General features: G+C 47.1%; 1 protein-coding gene across 3 annotated transcripts in view; it reads left to right on the plus strand.

Annotated features, from left to right (window-relative positions):
* The window catches only part of VWF (von Willebrand factor), a 137,724-nt gene that overhangs the window by 53,907 nt on the left and 58,572 nt on the right, over positions 1-25,245 (plus strand). For all 3 annotated transcript variants that reach the window (XR_013364392.1, XM_077871349.1, XM_077871348.1), the window contains exons 16-21: positions 3,081-3,321; positions 9,112-9,206; positions 13,005-13,165; positions 20,435-20,538; positions 21,800-21,938; positions 24,283-24,417. Coding sequence is in view for 2 of the 3 variants with exons in the window: in XM_077871349.1 (XP_077727475.1) it covers positions 3,081-3,321; positions 9,112-9,206; positions 13,005-13,165; positions 20,435-20,538; positions 21,800-21,938; positions 24,283-24,417 (875 nt within the window). In the remaining variant the exon portion in view is untranslated. The remainder of the gene's footprint in view (positions 1-3,080; positions 3,322-9,111; positions 9,207-13,004; positions 13,166-20,434; positions 20,539-21,799; positions 21,939-24,282; positions 24,418-25,245) is intronic.

Consider the following 25,245-nt stretch of genomic DNA (forward strand, 5'->3'; position numbering starts at 1 on the left):
TGGCCCAGTATGGTCAGGCAAAGCCAGTGGTGTAGAGCCTGAACCCTCTACCATTTTGAGGCATAGGTAGAAACTGCTTCTCTACTAGGTGCTGTCACACCCAATAAAAGGATAATTAGATCAATGCAGGGGCAACCAAGGAAGGCTTTCTGGAGGCAGTGTACTTGACCGGGCTTTAAAAAGGCACCATCTTGGCAGAAAAGAGCTGTTCTATGGTGAGACAATGGTAGTGATGGAAATTAGGATATTCTGGGATGAGGTATCACAAATACTCTGATTTTTAGGGTGAAGTAGATGTGGTCAGAAATGAAAATGTTAGTGATCCCAGCAGAAGCAGGAAAATAGGAGCTATGAGAAATGGTGAAAGTCTATAATATATCATGTATTTGAAAAGAAAGGACGAGGGCTCTAGAAGTGTCACTGTTGGGGCCCAATGAGCCAACTCATGTTTGGAGTCTAAACAATGTCATAAACAAGAGGAGCAGAGGCAGAAGTAAGGACAAAAGTGTCCATACCATGTCTATGCACGCATGCAGTTGTGCCTCCCTGTCCCTCTGGGTCCAGGACGCCACAGTGTCATGGCCAGCAGCTGGAGGAGTGGAGTCTGAGGCCTTGCTGGAACTGTGACTTCCCAGCTCTATGGCCTTGAATTCTTCATCTCGCCCTCCACAATTTAGCTTCCTCATTGGGGTTTGCTGTTTAGAAATTGGGCAAAGTAATGAGGAGGAATGGCACACTGTTCATGAATATGGTCGTCTGCCATATTATGGTGGTTGTCCACCGGTATTAGGGAATCTTCATTATCAGTGTGCTAGGGCATCTGAAGGGTTTCCTAATTTAGGACATTGTCCCCCAGAAGCTGAGGGCTTACTGACATATTCTGTAATCTCAAAAGAGCCGCCCTCCTTCACCTCCACTGGGAGCAGAACAAGAGAGAACAGGGACTGGGAGTTGGTTAGGGAGGCAGAAACTGTGGGGATCCTGGGAAGGCATTTTTGTCTCTATGGGCTTCTGTGGAGGTGAACTAGAGAAAGGCTGCCCAGATGGCCCCAGTTGCCTGAACCCGAGGAAGGTGGGCATTTTCCTCTTTAAAAATGAACAGAGCTCCCTAACCCACTAACTCCATCCTTAAGGAGAGGTCATACCAACTGGGGATGCTCACAGAGTGAAGGCTGATCATGCAGCTACTTTGTGGGATGCTGTGAGGCGATGAGGCAGAGGCACACACATTTTTTTTCTTGTAACATGACGAGACCATGGGCTCCTTGCAGGCTGGCACCAAGTCTTACCATTGCTGCATCTGTGAGCCTAGCACAGCCCCTAGGACTCAGTGGGCACACAATAAACACCTGTTAAACTGAGGTGTGCACCGCTGCTTCTGGGGAAGAAGGCCAAAGGAGAAATCCAGTATGGCTCTAAGCCAGCTCTAGGGACGACAGTCTGTCAGAGAAAAAAATCTCTCAGCTCCAGCTGCTCCTTAATGGGTTAAATGTGACCTTATTCTCATAGGTTTGATGGATCAAAAGTGAGTTGCATCTTTATTGCCCAGCACACCCCATCTTAATCCACCCTGCTCTGAATACCCATTCACTGCGCCCAACCTCTCTGCTGGTTCAGAGAAAAATCCATGTCTAATATGGCTACAGAGCTGCCCTCAAACACAGCTCTCTTCTCAGCTGCCCTCAAACACAGAACCAGTTGCAGGAGGCCGGGAGCTGCAGGGGCTTCCCAGATGTTCCCACCCCTGTGTCCGGGGTTCCTGGCCTGAGCTTCCTTTTACAGCTTCCATGACACGTGCTGCCATTGGGTTTCTACTGTAAAACTGGATTCCAATAGAGAGCAGAAGGATTCCAGTGGTCTTAGGAACAGTGTCCTCAGAGTGAGGTTCTCACTTCTCGGACAGCAGCTGATTAGCGATGGGAAAGCCTTCAGAAAGGGCAAAGTGCTTCCTGCACCCCACCTCCCCCGTAAGGAATTTCATCATTGGGGTGCCTATGGGAATAGACCAGGATCCAGGAGTGCCAGGTCTTCGTAGGCACTGGAAGACCCAGTCTCTGGCCCATCCCTCCCTTCTGGAGCCCACTGAGCTGGGACTATTTCCCCAGTCATCATCACGATAAAGTAGCAGGGAGGATTTGCCACATGCTGGGCATTACTCAGACCTGGTTGGTGCACTGAACCTTCACAACAACCCCGGGTGGGTTTTAGTCTGGTCCAGCAAGGAAACTGCTCTAGGTCACTTTGTAACTAATGGCAGAACTGGGGCTTGGACCCAGGAATTTGGGAGACAGAGCCCATTGGCTTCCCTGTGTTGCTGTTTGCCACCCATCCTCTTGGCTGGTGTGTGCTGTGCTATTTCTCTGTGGGACACCAGAGGAGGGGAGGGGGGAGAGGGAGGTTAGTGGGGAGGCGGGGTGGCCTACTTTGCTAGCTCAGGTACAAGGGTGGCTCTGCTCTCTGTGGCTGTCCTTGAAAGCATGGCTCCTAAGGGGTGGTTTCCTTTTTAGAGCATAATGGTGGAGAGCATGAGCTTTTGGGTCATGGAAAACTGGGTTCACATCCTGCCTCTGCTTCTGCCTGGGAGGCATGATCTTGACAGTCACTTAGTTTATGTTTGCATTTTCTTCCCTCTAGGAAGGGGGCTATGAGATCTAGCTCAATGAAAGGCATAAAAGGTATACAAGCTGTGTGAAGAGCAGGGTATACAGCAGGTGCTAAATTAATTATCTTCATCCTGGGAGAAGTGCCCTTGCCTGCCACTCTCAGTTCTTTTTAATACTCATAGTGTCAAAATCCTCCCTATTTCTACATATCCCAGGCTTTAAGGATTCAGAGATGGCTAAGGCAGGAGCCCTCTGGCTCAGCAGAGGGGAAACTGTGTGCATCCATTATTATCATAGACATCCGCGAGCATGAAATCCAGTTTTGCTCATAGTGGGAAAGAAAGGTGGTGATCATAGAGATATAATTGGGGTCACAGCTGCAGGGGGTGGCAGCCCGAATCCTAGAACCACAGTCCTTGGCATTGGCGTGTTTCCATGCTTCCACTGAAGCCCTCCTTCCTCTACCCTCTCTTCTAGCGCTGAGCTGCCCCCAGGGCCAGGTGTACCTGCAGTGTGGGACCCCCTGCAACATGACCTGTCGCTCCCTCTCTTACCCGGAGGAGGACTGCAATGAGGTCTGCTTGGAAGGCTGCTTCTGCCCCCCAGGGCTGTACCTGGATGAGAGGGGAGATTGTGTGCCCAAGGCTCAGTGTCCCTGTTACTATGATGGTGAGATCTTTCAGCCCGAAGACATCTTCTCAGACCATCACACCATGTGGTAAGTGCGAGCAGCATGACCAGGGACCTCAGGAATGGCGGAGCTTGTAAGGAAAATGGTCTTCTGGGTCCTTCATTTCACGGTTGGGAAACTGAGGCCCAGGAAGGGAAGTGACTTGCCCTGAGTTGCACAGCTCGAATGATTTCCTTACATCGCTGGAAACTAGAGCAGACTGCCAGTAGGATTTGCCATTTGCCTGTGCTAGGTCTCAGTTTCCCTTTCCAGAACAGTAAATGGGAGGGCTCCCTGTCCCCTCCCCTTTGGCTTCCTGGCAGTGAAAACAGACCACAGCAGGTTTGCCTTACTGGTGCATTGCTATCCTGACCTGCTTCGTGCACTTCCCTGAAAAACAGCTCCAATCCCACATGCTTCGTGTGGTCCTTTGCCGGTCAAGTTGGTTTCACGGTCTGTCACGGTCACAGGAGAAATGGGTAACATGTTTTGTTGGGCAAATGCTTCCTTGGCATGTGCTCTGCCCTGGGTGCTAGCCTAGAGGGTGGTGATCTAAAGGTGAACAAGACACAGTGTGGGTCCCAAGGAAGATGATAGTCTATTAGGGAGACCTGATTATGGACTATTTCAGTCATAAAAGTAGAGAGAATAGTGTGACAAGCCCTAAGGCATCCATCCCCAGCTTCAGTGATTATTAACACTCTTCCATGCTTATTTATCCCCTTCTCCCCTCTTTGGCTGGAATAAAGAAAATCTCAGATATTATGTCATTTCTTTGAAAATATTTCATTATGTATTTCTAACAGATAAGCACTGAAAAAAACCAAACCTAACAGTAATATCATTATTAAGCTAAGTATTTACAACAATTCCTGATAACACCTAATATTCCATCCATCTCCACTTTTCCCTGACTGTCTCAAAATGTCTTTTTATATATAATTGGTTTGTTCAAATCAAAGTCCCAACAAGGTCTGCACATTTGGCATGAAGCTTTTCCTCCTCACTTAGTGAGATGAATTTGTAGTCCTTCCCAATCTCTGGTACCCAAAGCGAGTTGATGACACCTGGAGTAAAATAGTGGTTGTCATTGGACTTGGATGTTGGCAAAATGTGTTTTATCTCCCATCTGGACTGTGGCCTCCCCTAAGAGTAGAAACCATATCTTAGGCCCTGGTTCCCAGCACCTGACACTCTTCTGGCAGAAAATAAGTACAATTAATGTTTGCTGAGATGAAATAACTATTGTTTGGTAGATTTTCCATTTTGTAGACCTAAAAATCTCTACTCATTTGAAGTGGGCAGATTGCTTCCAATTGGAAGGAACTGGAGAAGACAGTGCAGGAGGTAGCTTGGGATTTGAGGAAGATTCTAGCAGTGGGTGTGGGGTAGTCCCATGGGATGGGGGCTTTGGGGTGGAGCTGAGGCCCCAGAGCTAAAGCACACAGAGAGTCTTCCCTCACTCGTCCCCATGGTAAGTCCTCTGGGGGAGCGTGTGTTGTGGGAAGAGAAGAGAAGCCTGGAGGGATGTTGAGGGTCCTTGAAAGATAGGGTGAGGACTTGAGAGGTTTTAAACAGAGAGAAAGTAAACAGTCTGGAGGCATGTGTGTGTGGGGGGAGAGGGGCAGGGGGAAATGAAGGTTGCTGAAGATGGCCCTGAGGCTCTGAACTGGTATGCAAGGGAGGACCAGAAAAGCAAGAGGGCTCTTGCTTGCTTGTTGGTAGAGGGAAGATAATGAGTTTGGTCTTAGCTGAGATGACTGAGTTACCAAGAGGGCATATTGGTGAGCAACGGAAACGGTTGCTAGAATGATGGGTGCAGTTGGAACTTGATGCTGGACAAGATTTGTGGGTATAGTCATGAGAGTAGAGAGCTCTCCAAGGGTGTGGGCCGAGGAGCAGAAAAGGAGACTGAGTCCAGAGCTTGGGGGATGATCAGAGGGCCAGGAGAAGAGAAAGAGGATCCTATGAGAGAGGCCAAAGGAAAAAGGCCAGCAAAAAGGCATAACTAGGGCAGAGCCATATGGTCGAAGTGAAGGAAGCAGGGGATTAATAACATCATTTGGTTTGAGCGTTGGGCCTCAGCCCAGTGGTCATTTTACTGCAGTTGTCCAGCTGTGATTTTTGGGGTGTTTCTTTCTGGGATCTTAAAACAACACTGTTAGGAGGCAAGCATTGCTTTTTTAGTAAAGAATTTGAAGCTTAGAGAGATGACCACTTTCCTAAATCACCTAGCAAGTGAACCCAGGGATTCTTGAACTCTTCACATTACATGGAGAGGAGGCTGTTGAATTTGGTGATCAGATGGTCATGGTGGACCTCATGTTGAAGTAGTATGGTGAGGAAGGAAGCCAGAGGATACGAGGCTGGGGTGACTTGGAGGGCAGGAGGCATATCAGAGGCACAGGAAAGGTTGGAGATGAGGTGTCTTCAGGCCAGTTGTCTGGTCATCAAACAGGCATCACAGTAGAGTGCCTGCTTTATTGCAAGCCAAGGTCTGGGTCAGAAGTTGATTATACACCTACCTGCAAGGATTTTCTTTTTTTTCTTTCTAAAAATAAAATCAAGCTTTTGGGTTATGCCCAAATGACAGACAGACTGTGACATTTGGGGGAGGATATCTTTAAATCATGTATTAATTAGAAACCAGAGGGCACAACTTCTACATGTGTCCAGAGAGGGAAGGGCTGATTCTCTTGCTCATTCAATAAATTTTGATTGAGCAGCAGCCACATTAAAAATATTCAAAATCGTTATATCAGAGAAATACAAATTAAAACTATGCGTGTTACTTCATATCTATTAGAGTGGAAAAATTTGAAATCTGGATAATGCCAAGTGTTGACAGGGCTGCAGAATATGAGGCCCCCAGTCTGCTGCTGGTAGGACAGATATTTGTTCAGATAACTCAGTATCTTTCCAAAACCTAAATCTGATCATAATCACATATGATGACATAACATACCCCTGCTTGGAATCCTTAATATCCTTCCCTTCAGGAAGCTTTAGGATAGAGACCAAATCCCTAAGATGGCCTTCCAGGCCCCATGCACTCAAGCCCCTGTCTACCTCTCCCCTCTCCAGTCCCCTGGCTTTCTTTCATGTGGAAGGGACATCTCTTCCTTCAAGGGAAGGTCAGTTGCACCCCAGAGAGCAATTGGCACAGTATAAACTAAATTAGATATCCATACTTGCTATTCCCACAGCTTTGCTCTGGGGCATGTATACTAAAGAAATTCTCTGGGGCGCCTGAGTGGCTCAGTCATTAAGCATCTACTCAGGTCATGATTCCAGGGTTCTGGAATAGAGCCCTGCATTAGGTTCCCTGCTGAGCTTCTCCCTCTCCCTGTGCCCCTCCACTCCACTCATGGTCTCTCTCTCAAATAAAGAACTAAAATGTTTTTTAAAAATGCTCACACAGACTCTTAAGAGCACATGTTTGAAGATTTTTTAAAAAAGATTTTATTAACTTATTCATGAGAGACAGAGAGAAGGCAGAGACATAGGGAGAGGGAGAAGCAGGTGCCTTGCAGGGAGCCTGATGTGGGACTTGATCCTGGAACTCTGGGATTATGCCCTGAGCCAAAGACAGATGCTCAAGCGCTGAGCCACCCAGGAGTCCCAACGTTTGAAGATGTTAATCACAGTTTTGTTTGTAGTGGTGAGGAGCAGGTGACAATCCGTGCCCATCCCTGGGAGGGTATGTATGTAAAATGTAATGGATGCATACTATAGAGGGTTATCCAGCCTTAGAAGCACCAGGCAAGTAGGTATGTATTCGCAGGATTGAAATTTTTTTTTTTTTTTGAGAGAGAGAGAGAATGGGAGGTAGAGAGGCAGAGGGAGAGAGAGAGAGAGAATCTTAAGCAGACTTCATGCTCAGCACAGAGCCTAACACAGGGCTCAATCTCATGACCCTGAGACATCACCTGAGCTGAAATCTAGAGTCAGATGCTTAGCTGACTGGGCCACCCAAATGCCCCAGCAGGACTGAATATTAAAACACGCTGCTAAAGAAAACAGAAGAACAGAGTGTGATAGACAATACTGCTTATAGAATTTAAACATACACATGTGCAAAATAAACACATATTTTATAAGAATATATTCAGGCAGAGATACATGAAACAGAATAAAATTATATTAGTTTTCTTTATTTATTGCTGCATAAAAAATTAACCCCAAATTTAGCAGCTTAAAACAATGAACATGTATAATCTCACCCAGTTTCTAAAGGTCAGGACTCCAGGAGCAGTGTGGCCAGGTGGTTCAGCTCAGGTTGGCTCATAAGGTTGTAGTCAAACTGTTGGCTAGGGCTGCAGTCATCTGGAGACTTGACTGGTGCTGGAAGGTGCATTCCCAGATCATTCTTACGGCTCTCGGCAGAAGGCTTAATTCAGTTTCTTGCCCCATGGACCTCTCCATTGGGCTGCTCATGAACTGGTTTTCCTAGACTGAATAATCCAAGAGAGAGCACCAAGACAGAAGCTGTAGTCTTTCATAACCTAATCTTAAGTGACATATGGTATGTCACTGTTGCCACATACTGTTGGTCACACAGACCAACCTTGGTGCAATAGTTGACACAAGAGTGTGAACACCAGGAGGTCACTGGGGGCCATTTAGGAGATCAGATATCATAAAAATAGTTGCTCATGTTAGGGAAGGGGATAGGGATTAGCAATATATTGAATACTTTATGCAAAGCCTTTTGCAGCTGTCTGCTGAGGAGAAAATGAGCAAGACCAGTCATGGCTTCTACCCTCTTAGATTTTATAGTCCAGTGACAGAAAAAGGTCTTAACTAAATATTAATTCTAATACATGCAAAGTCACAAGGGTGGGAGGAAGAGAGAAGTACATGGTCTATGAGTGCTTGAAATGGGCTAGAGGAAGAGTAGGCAGGGGCTTGAGTGCATGGGGCCTGGAAGGCCATCTTAGGGATTTGGTCTCTATCCTAAGGCCTCCTGAGGGGAAGCTATTGAAGGAATCTGAGCAGGGATGTGACATAATCAGCTTTAGGTTTTGAAAAGATATTTGGGCTTCCAAGAGAAGTGTGTTTTGTACAATAATAGTTGCAGGGACATCATCCATTAGGAGTTTTTGCCTTGTCCAGGTCAGAGGTGGAGTGGCTCATGGCAGTGGAGATAGAGATATTTTGGAGATGAAGTCCAAGGGCTGGGTGATGGGCAGATATAGCGGGTGGGGAGAAGGCGGTATCAGGCTGACCCCTCGTTTGCTGGTTTGTGAAACCGGATGTATGGTGGTATTATGCAGTGTATCAGACCCTGAAGGAGCACTGGCTTTGGTGGTGGTGGTGGGGTGGTCATGACTTCAGTTTTGGACATACGGGGTTTGGAGTCTTTGAGACACCAAGATGGCTGTCATGTAAGTGCTTGAATATATGGATCTCAGGTTCAAGGGAGAGATCCCAGCTGCTAATGTGAATGTGCAAGTCGTCTCTGTCAAAGCAGCTGGGGATGTGGATGACAGCACGGAGTGACAAAAGAGAGCCGAGTGTGGAGCCAGCAGAGGGGTGGGCTTGAAGGAACAACTAGGAACGTAGGAGAAAACCAGGAAAGATTTTTTTCTTTCCCTAGAAGAACAGAAGAGTCACAGTGATGAATACTGTGGGAAGGGATCAGGTGAGAAAAGAACTGAAGAAATTCCATTAGGTTCGGTAACATGGAGGTCATTGGCAACCTTAGCAGGCAGTGTTTTCAATGAGTTATGGGACTTCCCCAAGTTGGAGGGGGCAGAGAGTTAGTGGGAGGTGAGGAAAAAGAGCTGGCAAGTGTCACTGCTCTTGCAAAGCTGGGCTCTGACCTCCTCTCTGCAGCTACTGTGAGGATGGCTTCATGCACTGTACCACAAGTGGAGGCCTGGGAAGCCTGCTGCCCAACCCGGTGCTCAGCAGCCCCCGGTCTCACCGCAGTGAGTACTACCCGCCCTCCCCCCCACCCCCGCCCCCTGCAAGGACTCTTCTTCATCTCCCAGCTGGGTTGCTCTTGTCTTTTTTTTTGGGGGGGTTGGGGGGAGCTGCTCTGTCTGATGTGCACGTGCATTTGGGCTTGGGTCAGGATTGACACAACTTTTGTGTTTGTGTGAGTGACTTTCAGGCCTTGACATGCCTTGGCATGTGTATATCCAAATTACTGAGGCAAGGAGGAATTTTAGGCAGAAAGATCAAGTTATCTGCAAGATGGACTCAGTGAGACTCCTGTTTTGCCCATGGTGACCTTAACCTAATGAGCAGCTGTAAGTTGGTCTCCTTGATTGTGGAGAAGACCACCTCCTTCACTGGCCTCTTTTTTACTCAGGGACATGCTGATAAGGACATCTATCTATCTGTCTATCTATCTATCATCTACCTACTTACCTATCTAATCATTTTAATTTATGTTTTTTTCTTCATCATGATAAATGTACTCTTTAATCCCCATCCACTATTTTCCCTGTATCCCCACCCCTTCCCCTCTGGTAACCAGCTGTTTGTTCTCTATAGTTAAGAGCCTGTTTCTTGGTTTGTCTCTCTCTTTTCTCCTTTGCCTTTTTTTCTTAAATTTCACATATGAGTGAGATCATATGGTATTTGTCTTTCTCTAACATATTTTGCTTGGCATTATACTCTCTAGCTCCATCTGAGTTGTTGCAAATGGCTAGATTTCATTCTTTTTATGACTGACTAATATTCCATTGTACATATATACCACCGCTTCTTTATCCATTCATCTATGGATGGACATGTGGGCTGTTACCATAGTCTACTGTAAATAATGCTGCAGTAAATGTAGGGGTGCATGTATCCTTTTGAAATAGCACTTTCATATTCATTGGGTAAATACCATGTAGTGGAATTATTGGATTGTATGGGAATTCTATTTTTAATTTTTTGAAGAACTTCCATACTGTTTTCCAGAGTGGCTTCACCAGTTTGAATTCCCACCAACAGTGCACGAGGGTTCCTTTCTCTCCACATCCCCACCAACACTTGTTGTTTCTTATGTTGTTGATTTTAGCCACTCTGACTGGTGTGCGGAGGTGATATCTCATTGGAGTTTTGATTTGTATATCCCTGGCGATGAGTGATGTTGAGCACCTTTTCATGTGTGTGTTGGGCATTTGGATGTCTTTTTTGGAGAAAAGTCTTCTGTCCATATTTTAATTGGATTATTTGTTTTTTTGGGGTGTTGAGTTATGTCAGCTCTTTATATATTTTGGATACGAACCCTTCATCAGATATGCCATTTGCAAATATCTTCTCCTATTCCATAGGTTGCCTTTTACTTTTGCTGATTGTTTACTTCACTGTGCAGGAGCTTTTTATTTTGATGTAGTCCCAATAGTTTATTTTGACTTTTGTTTCTCTTGCCTCAGGGGACATATCTAGAAAAAAGTGACTACAGCCAATGTCAGAGAGATCACTGCCTGTGCTCTCTTCAAGTATTTTTATGCTTTCAGGTCTCATATTTAGGTCTTTAATGATAAGGACACCTGTTGATTTTTATTTATTTATTTGATGATTTATTTTTAAACATCACAAATAAGATTTTTTATTTGTCACCATTAACTGTCTTAATTTTAAACCGATTCTTGGACTGGTGGCTATATCCATCAGCTCATTCAACTTTAGCACCGGTCTCATTCCCAGTAGTTTTTCCAGAAAAACTACTACCTTCACCATGAAGCTCTAGGAGCTTTCCCAATTCAAACTTGGGCTTCTTCAACATTTTTGCTTTTCTAACAAAGATATCATGGAGTGGGTAAATAGACTGACAAGTCTTTTCTAGATCTTTTCTGACACTGTCTGGAATCAATTTATTGACCACTCCTTTCAAGAAGGACACCTGGTTAGAAAGCTTTTCAGATGGATTTGAAAGAAGGGAGTTGAGACTCTTGGTTCTCAGTTTAAGGTCCTAATAGTAGCTACACTGGTTAAGGACAAGGCACAGAAGGGAGAAGGGGCTGACCTGGCACTGATGGGACCATATTCATGCTTATGAATCAGAGAGAACTAATTGGCTTCCAGAGGGATCCGTGCCTCGAAAGGACTGTCCCAGAAGGAGAGGGATGACTTTAGGCAGATAAATGGGCCAATTTCAACCTCCAGCTTGACCACTTCTCTCTGCCTTTCACTTCTCTCAACACCCCACCTCTCCCAGTGACCCATATGTGTGCTATACATTCGTTCTCCAGTTTGGCCCAGGTAAGAAGTCAGGCTGCTTATGTGACTGATTGGGGAGCATCTCTCAGCCTTGAGCCGGGGTGAGATCCCAAGCACATGGGTGGCTCAGACATTGAAATCAGAACTTAAAATCTTGTCTTTTTCTATTCAGGCTGCCGTAGCAAGACACCACAGACTAGGTGGCTTCACTGTGAGAAATACAGAAATGTATTTCTGTGTTCTTAGTGTAAATGTCTTGCAGTTGTAGAGGCTGGAAGTCTAAGCTCAGGGTGCCGGCAAGATCAGGTGTAGGTTGCAGGCTTCTCCTGTGTCCTCAGAGGGCAAGAGGGGCTGATGAGCTTGTGGGGGACTGTCTTCATTAGGGCCCTAGCCCCATCTGTGAAAGCTCTACCCTTATGGCCCTCTTACTTCCCAAAGGGCTCACTTCCTATCACCACTACTTTTGGGGTCAGAGTATGATTTTTGGGGGAGGGACATTCAGTCCATAGCAGGCACAAGGGTCACCTAGTCCCTCTGCTCCTCTCCCTGGTGGTTGCTCGTGTCCCCATCCTTTTGGGTGTTTTCTAGCCTGTGGTCTCTGGAAGGTGCTGATATTTGAAGTCAGGAAGCTCCAAAATTTTTGTGCAATTTGGAAGATCCACTTAGTCTTTTAGGGTTTCGTTTTCCTAACAAAAGTTTCTGTATAAAAATAAGGCTAGAGCTTGTCCACAGGAGATAATAAGTGCTCTATATGCTAAGATATAAATACCGTGAGGTGCATTTATTTCTCTAAATCCAAGTTTTTGAAAGGAAAGTATTGTATCAGTCATCTGCTGTCATCATTTACTCAATCAGCTGTCAATACCTGATTGTCAGGAAATATGATATGTCTGTGAACAAAGGAGATAGAACCTCTGTTTTCATGGAACAGATATTCTGATATTCTAGTGTGGGGGAAGAGGGGTGCGGGCAATCAACAAGTAAGTAAAATAGATAGCATATCAGAGAGTGGCGATAGAGGAGATCAGATGGAGGATGACAAAGCAGGGAGGGCAAGGAGGAGTGCCAAGGGACAGAGTATAGCAAATTTAAAAAGAGTGATGGGTGGCTAGAGGCTGGACAGAGGATGGGAGCCATGGGAGCAAAGTCCCCCTTAAAGATTTTGTGGCTAAATTAGTTGTGACCATTTTATGAATAGTCCATTTGGGGCCACAGAGGTTCCTTTTGAGCACCCAATGCAGGTCCTTTAAAGCCTAGGCCTGGACATTCCCACAGTGCATCCTGATTTCATGCAACCTGCTACGGTGGGTTCAAGGGGCATGAGGAGCGTGGGCTGACATAGGGATGCGGAGAGCAGGAGAGGCGCCTTCAATATTGGCAAAGGTCAGGGGCTCAGTTGAGTAGATGAGGTGGCCATCCAGCCTCACGGGGAGGTGGGGAGCACCTAATCCCAGGGAAGGGGGAAGCTGGGTCTCTGGAAGTGATTGACTGCAATGGGGTGGGTGTGGGGGTACCTAGGAGAGTGGAAGGGAGATCCATTCACTCCTTTACTTTTTCCTACCCACAAGGCAAAAGGAGCCTGTCCTGTCGGCCCCCCATGGTCAAGTTGGTGTGTCCCGCTGATAACCCGAGGGCTGAAGGACTGGAGTGTGCCAAAACCTGCCAGAACTATGACCTGCAGTGCATGAGCACAGGCTGTGTCTCCGGCTGCCTCTGCCCGCAGGGCATGGTAAGCCATCCCTGCCACGGGGTGGGGGTGGGCAGCTTTGCATTTTCCTGCGGGCACAACTTGGATATGGTGGTTCTGGAGCAGAGAGAGGAAAAACCAGGAATGGTAAGGGGGTGGGGGTGGTGGCTGGTGGAGGTGGTGATGGGGGCAGGGGTTGGGGGGAGTCTCCTGGGGCTGACTCAGCTGACAGAGCTGGAAAGGGAGGTGGTGGGAAGGTGTCTGGAGTCCACCTGATGTGGTCTGACAAAAACACAGGAACTTAGTGCACAGAGGTGCCATAGGAAGCAAAGTGTGTTATTTCCAGAAAATACTTACAACTGGAGACAGGCATTTCCCCTGGGATTTTCCCAAGAACATGCAGGAAGAGGAGAGGGCACATGCACATATTTGCATATTATTTGCATATAAAGGCCAGCCCCAAGTCCCTTCCTCTTCTTTTTTTTTTTTTTCCCCTTCCTCTTCTTGAGACTTCTTTTCCTCAACCATAAAGTGAGTCAAGAGGTCTTGGCCAGCTCTTAACATCCAGTGATTCTGGGGCTGGGGCTGCTGACATGCAGCCTGTGGCCAGCAGCTCCCCGAGTGCCTTGCATTGTTCAAGACAGGCCGGTTTGCCACCACCCGGCTATGGATTGCTGCTGGTGGCAGTGATCTGAGTGTGCCCAGGCTCCTAGCCTCCCTCCCAAGTCTGCTTGTAGGCTGGTTATGTTTAAATACATTACAGCAGTCCCCCTACCCGTGGCTAGCTACCTACCGTCAACTGTGGTCCAGAGGCAGACACCTGTCATAGCCTAACGCTTTGTCTCAGTCATCTTCTGTTGTCTCATAACGAAGGCATCTTATTCTCACATCATCTCATCACAAAGGCATGTTATCATCTCACATCAGCACCAGAAGAAGCGTGAGTGGGTACCATACAGTAAGCTACTTAGACCACAGTCATATAACTTTTATTATAGTCCTATAATTGTTTTATTTTTAGTTATTGCTCTTCATCTCTTACTGTGCCTGATTTGTAAATTAAACTTTATCATAGGTGTGTGCATATAGGGGATGAAACAGTATATGTGGGGGCTCGGTACTCTGCGACTGCTGCATACATGTTGTTATTCTTGTTATACTGCAGGTTATAACTTCTGGGTTTTTATCTTTCAAAAGCATCATGTCTTCTTGCTTTCCCTGTGATTTCCCATACCCAAAATGAGTAGGGTGGGGCTGGGGCAGGAGTTGTAGAGGTCAAAATGGGAGGGAGTAGGATGGCTCTCACACAACCATATAGGGTGTCAGTGATGTCCAGGCCTTGGCTTGGGGGGCGGGGTCCTGGGCCGTGGGTGCTGCCCGTATCCTCTGTGGGGAACTGGGACCTATCACTGGTGGCCCTCAGGCAGGCTGTGCATTGGAGTATGTGCAGGGCAGGTGATTTATCTCCTTTCTTCCACCCTTCCTCAAGGATAGAGAGACCAGCTGTTCACTTTCCCTGAGGTGTTCTCCTCTGCCTTTGCCTCTGATGATTCTGAACTGTCTTTTCTACTGGGAGAACTAGAGATTGGCCATGGAGCACCCCCAACCTGGAAGGTCTTGTTTGGTGCGTTTGCAGAAGGTGGCTATTCAAGGATGCTAAAGAAGGAGGGGAGACTCAGAGCTGGGGAGAGGCAAGAAATAAGATAGGGGAGAGGAAGCTTCTATATTGCTCTTATTTGACTGTCCTTTCACTGTACCTGGAGGAGAAATTCTCCAGACATCAGACAAGTCTCTGGTAAGAAAAGGGGCTTCACTCAGGGAATTATGTCAACATCAGAGACTCTTTTAAATAAACCTTTTTCTTCCCCCCAGTGAAGCAAACAGTACAGATCATCTTAGACAATAACCACAACAGTTGCATCACGGTCCCAAATCCCCAGTGGAGAGAGAAACCCCATGCATAGGATGTGGACACACTGTCGGGAGCTCACTGGCATCCCGAAGCCTCTGGCACACACTCTGAGGACAGTCTTTGGGTATCTGTCACACAATGAGCTGACTCTAACCTCAACTGCAGGGGATTCTAAACTCAAGAGCTTGGAGTCTAAGAGATTGGATTATTTTCACAACTGCTTCATGACGATGCTGATCGTTGAGGCCAAATTCGGCAGAGCAGAAAAGTTGGTGATTTATGAAGTGCGCAGTGTGCTGGCTGCTGCACCGGACACGTGTTCCTGGCCGCAATGCAAAGACAAAGGAGCTGTGTGGGCCTGTGTGATGCTGTAGACATCCTACCCAGGGGTGTTTCTCCGTGTAGCCTGTCCCCTGTGGGAGGTGTGAGGACGTGGCACGGGCCTGAGGGTTTGGGGGAAGAGGTTGGGGATTCTGCATTCTGGGGACTTGAAAGGGGGCCGGGGTGGGTGTGGGTGTGGGGTGGGGCAGGAGCTCTTGCTGGGGGCAGATCTAGGAGAGCAGAAAGAGCACCTGAGTAGGAACAGGGCAGGGCTACACTCTCTGTTCAGGCTTCACTTGCCCTTGGGTGAGCGTACCTTCTTTCTCTGAGCCTTGATTGCCTTATCTGTGTCATGGGTGGATAATTCCTGTTCATAATTCCTGCAGCGTTGGCTGTGGGCCCAAAGGGGTTGTAGGTGAAAGTGCTTACAGTATCTTAGGGATAGCTTTGATTCTTTTCATCAGTAATCGAAGCTCAGTCTCAGAGACTCTGCTGACCTCCTCCTTCTCCTCTGGTCCCCAGGAGAGATCTGTGCAGGGCCTGTTTTCTTAAAATTTCAATCTGTCTTAGCCAAAGCTTTTATAAATACAATAGAAATGAATGATCAGAAAAAAGAAATAAAAAAGCAAAGACATACAAAATATGAGCTCACCTCCGCCCTATTTTTATTAGATTTAACAGATGTGATGTATGACTCAGGCGAATTGCCGTATGATTTTCCCAGGCCTTATTCCATTTGTGTCCTCACATCATCACAGATCGGCACTGGTGTAGTGGACCACGCTTTGAGCAGCGCTGCTCTTGGTTGAGGATCGCCTCTCTCCGTACAAGGCATCTCTGGGCATCCACTGCAAGGCCAACAGCAGCATCTGCCTGAAAGCATTGGGAATAGATTGGGAGTCCCCCCCTCTCTGCAGTTTATGCTAGGCTTGGCACCTGCTTAGAGCTGGGGTTTTCTGGCCACGTCATCTGCTCCTACCACTGGTGCAAAGGTCTCCTTGCATGAAACACAGTAGGGGAATGCGTTTGATAAGGGGTTGATGCCCTGATAAATGGTTGGTTTATCAGGAAAAGAAGCTGCATGGAAAAGGCATTGAGTTGGAGTCCCATCCTTTCAGGTATGACTCCTGGCTCCTGACATTTACTTAACAGAGTGGCAAGTTGCTTAAAATCTTTGACTCTGACTTTTCTGATCTGTAAAACTGGGTTAGAAGGGTGGTTGGGAGGACGGGAGATGACAGTGGCAGGGTCATGGGAGTTGCTTAGTAAGTGGTACTTTGATGACTGCTGTTAGAAGCTTGTGGAGGAAAACCATGAATCATATTGTGAAAGGAGAGATGCTATAGGAAATTAGCACATGCTGGGAGCAATTTTAAGACCTCAGTGTCCACATTCAGAGGCCCAGGAGACCAATAAAATAAGGGAGTTGCTTCGGAAAAATTTCCGACTTTTTCTTCAATACAAAAATTCTGGAGTGGATTTGCCTTTGTTGGAATATTACCCACTTTCACCACAAGGTGACAGCAAAGCACAACCCACTGCCCAGCTTGCTCATCCAGCCACCGTGTTAATTCTGAAGGAGCATCATCCAGTGGTGGAGTAAGAGCCCTAAAGACTCATGATTTCTCTCTCTCTTTTTAAAAGATTTTACTTATTTATTCAGGAGAGGCAGAGACATAGGCAGAGGGAAAAGCAGGCTCTCTCCGGGGAGCCTGATGTGGGACTTGATCCCAGGACCCTGGGATCACGAACTGAGCCAAAGGCAGACGCTCAACCACTGAGCCACCCTGGTGCCCCAAGGCTCATGATTTCAACCCCTTCTATTCACACAAGAGTCTGAGGAAAGATAGGAACCAGAACCACTCAAGGCTGCATAGTGATATAGTGGAAACCCTGGTTTCCTGAGTCCCAGACTGGGCTCCTTCATCCCTATTTGCCTCCCTCCCTTCCTTGAGGTGGTCTTGGAAAATGTGGTACCCCTGTCTGGGAGATGCTCACTTACCCTCTGAAATCTTGTAGTGACACTTTCCTAGCTGGTATCCAGTTCTGTTACTATTAGGAAGCCTTTGGCAACTGGGAAACCTGTTCCTTTCTCTGGTACTTTGATGCCTAGTTTTCTCACTGGCCCAGTATGAAGACTAAAAAGACTCTGGCACTGCTTTTTGAAATGTAGAGTTCGGGGCTCCAGGGCCCATCCAGGGTGGGCCTCCCATGTGGGCACTGTAAATCCCAAGAGATGTAATTTTAAAAGGCCCAAAAAGCCATTCTGTCTCAAAAGTATAATAAATATTTGTCACCTACTCAGGCTTACTGACATATAATGAGCACAAATTCATTTTGGTTAACAAGCAGGAGTTTTAGAGAAGACTTATAAATTATCCAGTCCTTATAAATCCTCATAGCAAGTCATTCACAGCTTAGTATGAGTTATTTAATCAGTGTCTTTCTACCTTAGCAAACATCTAGTTGAAATCAGCTGTATTGAGCTGGAAGTATTGATGGGTAGAGAGAACAAATGATAGTTGGAAGGCAAAAAAGATTTTGGAGAATGGGGCAGTATGGTGTTCGTGTATGGGGGCGGTGGGGGAGGATGGGGCCTTTTCAGAGAAGAGTAACAAAGTAAATTTTTTTTCTGTTTCATAATTTTTCTTGGGGCTGCCCCAAGACCTAGTACCATGTTCTTGACATGAACTCAAGATGTCCCTAGTTGATGAATAGTGACAATGCTTTCTGCCTGTTTTCTTCTGAAGTCTTAGAAAGGCATTCATCAACTTTATCTTATCCTTCTCATGTCTCAAAGGGACAAACATTAGGCAGAGATGGTTCTCTTCATTTTAAACATGATGTTTAAGTGATTTTCCACAAACTCCAGGTAGGGACTGCTATCCTGGCTTACCCTATGTGTCTGACCAGTCTTCATCTAGATCCTGTTCATGCCCTGTGTTGTACCTTTATCCTTTTTATCTCCAGGGATTTTTTTTAATGCTTGAGGACTCTCTGGGTGTTTTTGGCTGGGCTGGTGTTATTTGATCTTCTCTCCCAAGTCAGAGCTGGTAATAAGGTATGGCCTGGAAACCTTCTTTTTTCATTTAAAGGTTATGTTTGTCCCCTCTCCAGTTCTGGCTTATGGATTTAACTCTACACCCCTCCTGTCTTTATAGCAGTCCTCATCCAGAACCAAGGTCCTAATTTAATACTGTAATCCATCAGTAAGTCAGGGCAGAGAGGAGCCATGTAGTTTATCAGTGAGAGCGCAGAAATAGCAAGTGGCAGCTGTGGCAGTGGTGGCATTATCTCACGATCATGCTGGGATTTAAATTTATGTCCATTGGAGGAGAGCTGGGACGCACCTCTGGGCCAGGGGAAGGGCTACGTGAGCTATGGGTGTGCAGGACTTTTTGTCAATAGGCTGAATATCCTAAAGAGAGGTATAAAAACATCCAGCGTGCAGACCAAGAGGTGTGGGAGCCTCCAACCAGGCTGCCCGGAGGGGAGGGGTGGTGCATGTTCTGCTAAGGACAGGTGAGGTTAGCAAGGCTCTGTTTCCTGGAATCCATCCCCATGCATCACTTTTGTCTCACATAATGTTTCCAGTAAGGAGACTTCTAGCCTGGTCTCCATCAGCTGGAGGTGTGGGCATTGGAGAGCACAAGCTTCCCTAGCGGATGCATCCATCATTCTTACTACTTAGCCACTAGGTGGCAGGCCTTGGACTCATGTCAGAGCTGATGAAGCTTGGCATGGGGGGTGGATATGTGGAAATGAACCCCAGTTGTAACAGCTGCTGAAGGCTGTGGTAGGGAGACCTTCGCCGCCCCCTCCCTGTTCCTCCCAAGCTGCCATCTTCCCTACTGGGTCCTTCTTGGAAGAACAGGGCCCGGCTGACCTGCCCCTCTTCCTCATTCTGTCTCCTACCCTCCCCCTTCACTTAGGAGTTGAGGACTTAGGGTTGACTGAAGGTGGTGGTTACCATAGCGGAGGTTATTCTTCCCATCCCCTTCCAACACACACACACACACACACACACACACACACATACACACACGACTTTTGCCTTTGGTCCCTGCCCTGTTCCCAGGGCTCTATCCAGTTCCAAGCCCTGGGAACTCACACTTGTCTGGGGAGTGACTGGAGCACACAGATCCTGACATACAGACCAGGAGCTTCTCACTCCTTGGATAGCTCTGGAACCAAGGTCTGTTCACGTGAAGGTGACCCAGAGCTCTTTTAGATCACCACCATCAGGCCATCCCCAGAGCGGACTTCCAGGGCTGCCTTCTGAAGTTGGGACAGAAGCATATCTACACGCTAGGGTCAGAGTGGGTTTGGATAGCTCTTGCTGAGCCTACTAGGGCTGGTGGGTCTTAGTTCTTTTTTCCCCTGGCCCTTACAGACCTGAGGAATGTGACATGCTCACGTCCTTCGTGGGTGGAGGGCAGGGAAGCAGAGCATACCCCAGTGGAGGGGGTGTCAGAATCTCAGGGGATGGGGTGAGGAGTGGGCTTGTGGGGTTGACTATGCCCCAGACTCCCCTTTGGTCTATCCCTACCTATGGCCAGTATGCGACCTTTACCTCCACTGTACTAAATGCACTTAAATTTTACAAAATATATTGTCCATCTTTTTTATTGTAAACAACACATGCTCATTGATGAGCATTTGGAAAACAATTTTAAAAACCAAAGAAGAAACTAACATTCTCTTTTTCTTCTATTTCACCCTTCCAGTTGGTTGGAACTTCTGTATTTCCTTCTAGTCTTTTTTTGACATATATGTATATATATGTATATAGTTTTGATACATATATAGTTCTATAATTGGGACCATATGTATATACAGTTCCCTGTTGTAAACAGGGTCAGTATTTCTCACAGCATTTAAAAAAATATTTTATTTATTCATGAGAGATGCACAGAGAGAGGAAGAGACATAGGCAGAGAGAGAAGCAGGCTCTGTGTGGGGAGGAGCCTGATGTGGAACTTGATCCCGGGATCCCAGGATCATGACCTGCTGTCTTCCCAGCAGGGCTTCAGATCACTCACTGTGGCCCCCAGGACATTTGGATTCCTTTCCTTTAGGTCCGGCATGAAAACAGGTGTGTGGCGCTGGAAAGATGTCCCTGCTTCCACCAAGGCCAAGAGTACGCCCCAGGAGAAACCGTGAAAATTGACTGCAACACTTGGTGAGGCCTGAGAGAGGCTTTCCTGGGGACCGAGCCGTTGGGGTGGAGTGAGCCGGAGTGGGGATGCGGGGGCCAACATGGCCACAGGACCTCTGACACTTGCCTCCAGCACCCTGTGGGAATGTGGTTATTCTTTCCTTTTCTCTGTGCCTCTGTTTCTCTATCTGTAAAGTGGGGAGAATCTTTGTTCTCACCTGTGCTCACCCTGCATAGACACTCTCCCGGAGAGTAGTGTTTCCAAGAAGGACCTTGGCCCGTATTGATCAATACACATGCGGCCAAGCTGCCAAGAGGCACAGGCTTTGAAGGGTCCCTCTCTGGCCTTCTGCTGCCCCCTAAGCATACTGCAAGTGTGCTTGTCACAGCATGGTTTGAAAAGGACCTTCTGCAGGTGGTTGGTTTTCTCCTTCCTTCTCCGTGGCTACTCTTCATTGGCCTTTTGCTCTGCTCACGCACCATGCTGTGACTTCTGGGTTGCGCACAGCTTTAGGGAGAGGCGCACGTGGACAGAGGCAGGAAGGGCTGGGAACTGGAAGGGGCTTCGCTGTCTCTCAGGCCTGAGGTCTGAGCTTACCACTTCTGACGCACAGAGTGGGCTTCCTGATGTCAGCTCTGGTTACAGACTGGTGGGGGTGGGGTGGGGTGCTGTGGTAGTGGGCAAATCACTGTAGATTTAAACATAGCTGTGAAAAAAAAATAAACATAGCTGTGTACACACAAAATCTCTCCTGGCAGAAGTTGCTGGTTAATCACTATTTTTCCAGCTCAGAACTTTGCTGGTGTTGTGTCTTGTTCTCCCCATTAACCTTAGAAGGCTCTCAGCCTCAGTGTCTCTGTTCTGTAGAGACCCCATGGCCACTCAGGCAATTTCCAGGGAGGCTGAACTTTAGCAAATCCATAGTGGGTGGTCTTCAGAGGATCTGGACCTCTTCTCCTGGCTGCCCGATCCCCTTGGGTGACCTGTTTGCTTCATTGCCTCCCTTCCCCCCTTGGAACAGGAGAGCGGTGTGGCTTCCCTCTCTCCTTCTTCACCCTATGCTCTAAAAATGTGACAGTTTATGACTGCAAACTGCCCCCCCCCCCCGCCGTCCACACCCTATAGGCGGTGGCATCCTACACTTCTAGAGGCTTCCTGAAGGGTGCCACTCTGGTGGCACCCCAGAGTGGTCTGCATTCCTTCATTGTCTCTCGTTCCCCCATGCCCAGAAGAGCCCTCACCTCATGTTACCCATCTGGCCATCCTGGCCATTACTGTTCCTAGTGTCTGTCGGGACCGGAAGTGGAACTGCACAGACCATGTGTGTGATGCCACTTGCTCTGCCATCGGCATGGCGCACTACCTCACCTTCGACGGGCTCAAGTACCTGTTCCCTGGGGAGTGCCAGTATGTTCTGGTGCAGGTGAGAGGGATGGAGGGTGGGGGTGCTGTTTGTCTCTCCGTGGGACTGGGAGGTGCTGACTGCCCTTTGGGGGTTTCTGGGTCAGATTCTACTATTCCTTCTGTAGAAACAGCTCTGGAGCTCATTTCTACTGGAGCAATTTTCCAGCTCCTAAAAGAGGTGCCTGAAACTCAGAGCGATGGTCTGTCTTCCTTCAGCTGACATGGAGACTTACAGGGTGGAAGCTCATTTGTTGACCGGGCCGTGTGTAGGGGCCCGGCTATCATCAGCCCAAGTTAGCACTGACATGGACTTAGATAAACACACTGGTTGCTTTTGGCAGACACAGCATCAGTCAGGATGCACAGTGGGGAGGGGAGCCAGGGCTGGACTGGACTGAGCCCCCTCACCCTCCCTGCTAGTGCCCTGGTGTGTGGCCCAGGACGAAGGGACACTGGGAATAGTCCCTGGAGTTGGCTTCCCGCCCTATGATCCTGTCGTCCACCATTTCCATTCCTAACCTAGTACAATTCAGAAGGCGGGGCGGGGGAGGAGTCATACTGCCCAGGAAATCCTAACCGTTGAGTGAGGACCCCAGTCCCTCTGCCTTCCTCTCCCCACTGTGTGGATTCCTGTAAACTTTTCTTGCTCGTTGACACCAAAGTGAGTAAGCAAGGAGGTATGAGTGCTTTTCTTATGGGGGTGAGACAACTTGACTCTGTGAAGCTTTAAAACAAATGTGGTCTCTCTGTCTCCATTCTCGGGAGGAGGGGCAGGGGCTTGGCATGGTCTGAAGGGAGGACCGCAAACCCATAGAAGCCTCAGCCCCAGAGACAGAGCTGAGGGGCTCCATGAGTCAGGCAGTGAGAGTGTCTGAGCATGCATGTATGCAGAGCATGCTGGGAGTGGGGCAGGATCAGTGACAGCACTGAACAGCTGTGCACAGAGCATGCTGGGAGTGAGCATCGGCACTAACCAAGCCTCTATCTCCCATATCCCAGTGTGGCCCCAGAGAGGCATGCAGCATTCTGGGGAGACAGACAAGTCATGCACATCATGACATGGTTTTACTGACACTTATGAACGTGGTGTGTACCCCCTTTTAGAGCTTTCCTACGTATTATGTGTGGCAGCCCGTCTTTTGATTATCTGCCTCCCAATCTTGGTAGCAAAAGATGAGGTGACACCAGTCCTGGGGCCCAATCATCCAGCCAATTTTAAATGTGAGCACCCAGAAAACATGACTAGACTGATTTAGTGCAATGAAAAGGAGCTGGTCAGATCTGCTGCTCTCCAGCTTTCCCCCTGCCCAGCCAACGCTTTCCCAAGTGGGCCAGTTTTAGAGTCCCTTTCAAATTGTGCTTCTTTGTGGTTGCTCGTTTTCCTTCACAGCCAGTCCTGTTGTCCCCTACTGATACTTTTCCCTGGATCCTCCCCTTTCTCCCTTCTTCCTTTAGGAGATATTATCAAGATTTGAATCTTTTTTAGCCAAATCTCAGTTGATGACAAGAACCATTTATAAAGCTCCTATACCTTTGTTCCCTCATTTATCCTTCACAATCCCATTAACTCAATACAGACCCATTTAACCTCTAAATCCCACTAAGTTGGCTGATCCTGTCTTTTAGAGGGGCAGATTGTATGTGTGTGTGTGTGTGGGGGGGGGGTGTCAGTGACTTCCTCAATGTAGCCAATAAATGGCAGAGCCAAGGCTCACACTTTTTTTTTTGAGTGTCTTTTTTTTCTCCTATCATACCACAGCGATAGCCACCATGGAGAGATATTTGCTAGAAATGTGTCCCCTTTACCTTAATTTTCCATGCAATTGACCAAGACGGACCAGAACTCCCTCATCCTCTATTCCCAAACAGCTCAGCACCCATAGAGCTGTGTTGAATGACTTCTGGTTATATTTCTGGGCCAGCAGTCCAGAAGGATTCAACCAGAATTGAGAGCCACAGAGTGCCATGTGGTCAGACTGTCCTTAGCTGGGTAAGACTGAGCACTAACAGGTCTGGGTGGGGGTCTTTAGGCTGCTGTGTTTAGCAAAGCATACCACAGGCCTTTCCCCTTTTGCCTCTCTCCCTCCTTCTCTACCTCGTGCTCACTGACAATGGTTCATATGTAATGGCTGAAGATGACACACCTGTCCTTTCTCCCCCCACCCTCATCTCATTCTCTTTCTCTCTCAATTTCATTCTCTCTGTCTCACACAGACACATGCACATGTATACACATGTGCCTGGACATGGTAACATCCTTTAACGCATATCCTTCAATGGTCTGAGATGATGAGATGCTTATCTTCTGATCTGGGGAGAGGTAGCAGGGATAATATTTCTCTTCTGGCACCCCCTTTCCGCAGGATTACTGTGGCAGTAACCCTGGGACCTTCCGGATCCTGGTGGGGAACGAGGGGTGCAGCTACTCCTCAGTGAAATGCAAGAAGCGGGTCACCATCCTGGTGGAAGGAGGAGAGATTGAACTGTTTGATGGGGAGGTGAGTGCCAGCCTTATTCCCTCCACCCTCATACCTCCTTTGTTCTTCTGTCAGCTGATTAAGAGCAGGCATTGAGTGTTGTTTAGAACTTGTGTGATGGAATATTGTACAGCCATTAAAGAGCATGAGGTACAGCTGTATCATCTGACCTTGACATGTTCTATGAGAAGAACAAGTTGCAGATGGCTATGGATGATGGATTCCCATTTTAGTGAAATAAAGTGCAGAGAGGTATGTGGAGAAAAGTGTGTAACTATCTGTAAAAGCGTAGTGCTTACCTCTGGAGGGTGGAGTGGGGATTGGAGGGCAGGAGGCCTTTCCCTTTCATATATCTATGTCTATATCTATATCCAATACATATATAAATATACATATATGCACACATCAGCACACATGTACATATATGATACACACGTATCATACATACATATATGTGTATGTACCACAGCATAATATATCTCTCTATATACACATACACATATAATATAGACATATACACACGTTTATACATGCATGTGCATATATCACATATACATGTAATATACAGATATATACCAGATATACATATATCCATATGTATGTGTACAACATATATAATAGATAAAAGCATGTATATATCATACACCACATACATATACACATAATATAAACATATGTACACACATATATCATATATACATGTATACTTATCTATCATATACAAATATATATGTACATGTATACATATATACATATGTACATGTGTTATATACATGTAATAAATATACATATACACATATCCATCATCTATACACACACATATATACATATATAATATATACACAAATA

Source organism: Canis aureus, chromosome 25, assembly GCF_053574225.1.
Source record: "Canis aureus isolate CA01 chromosome 25, VMU_Caureus_v.1.0, whole genome shotgun sequence".
Taxonomy (NCBI): domain Eukaryota; kingdom Metazoa; phylum Chordata; class Mammalia; order Carnivora; family Canidae; genus Canis; species Canis aureus.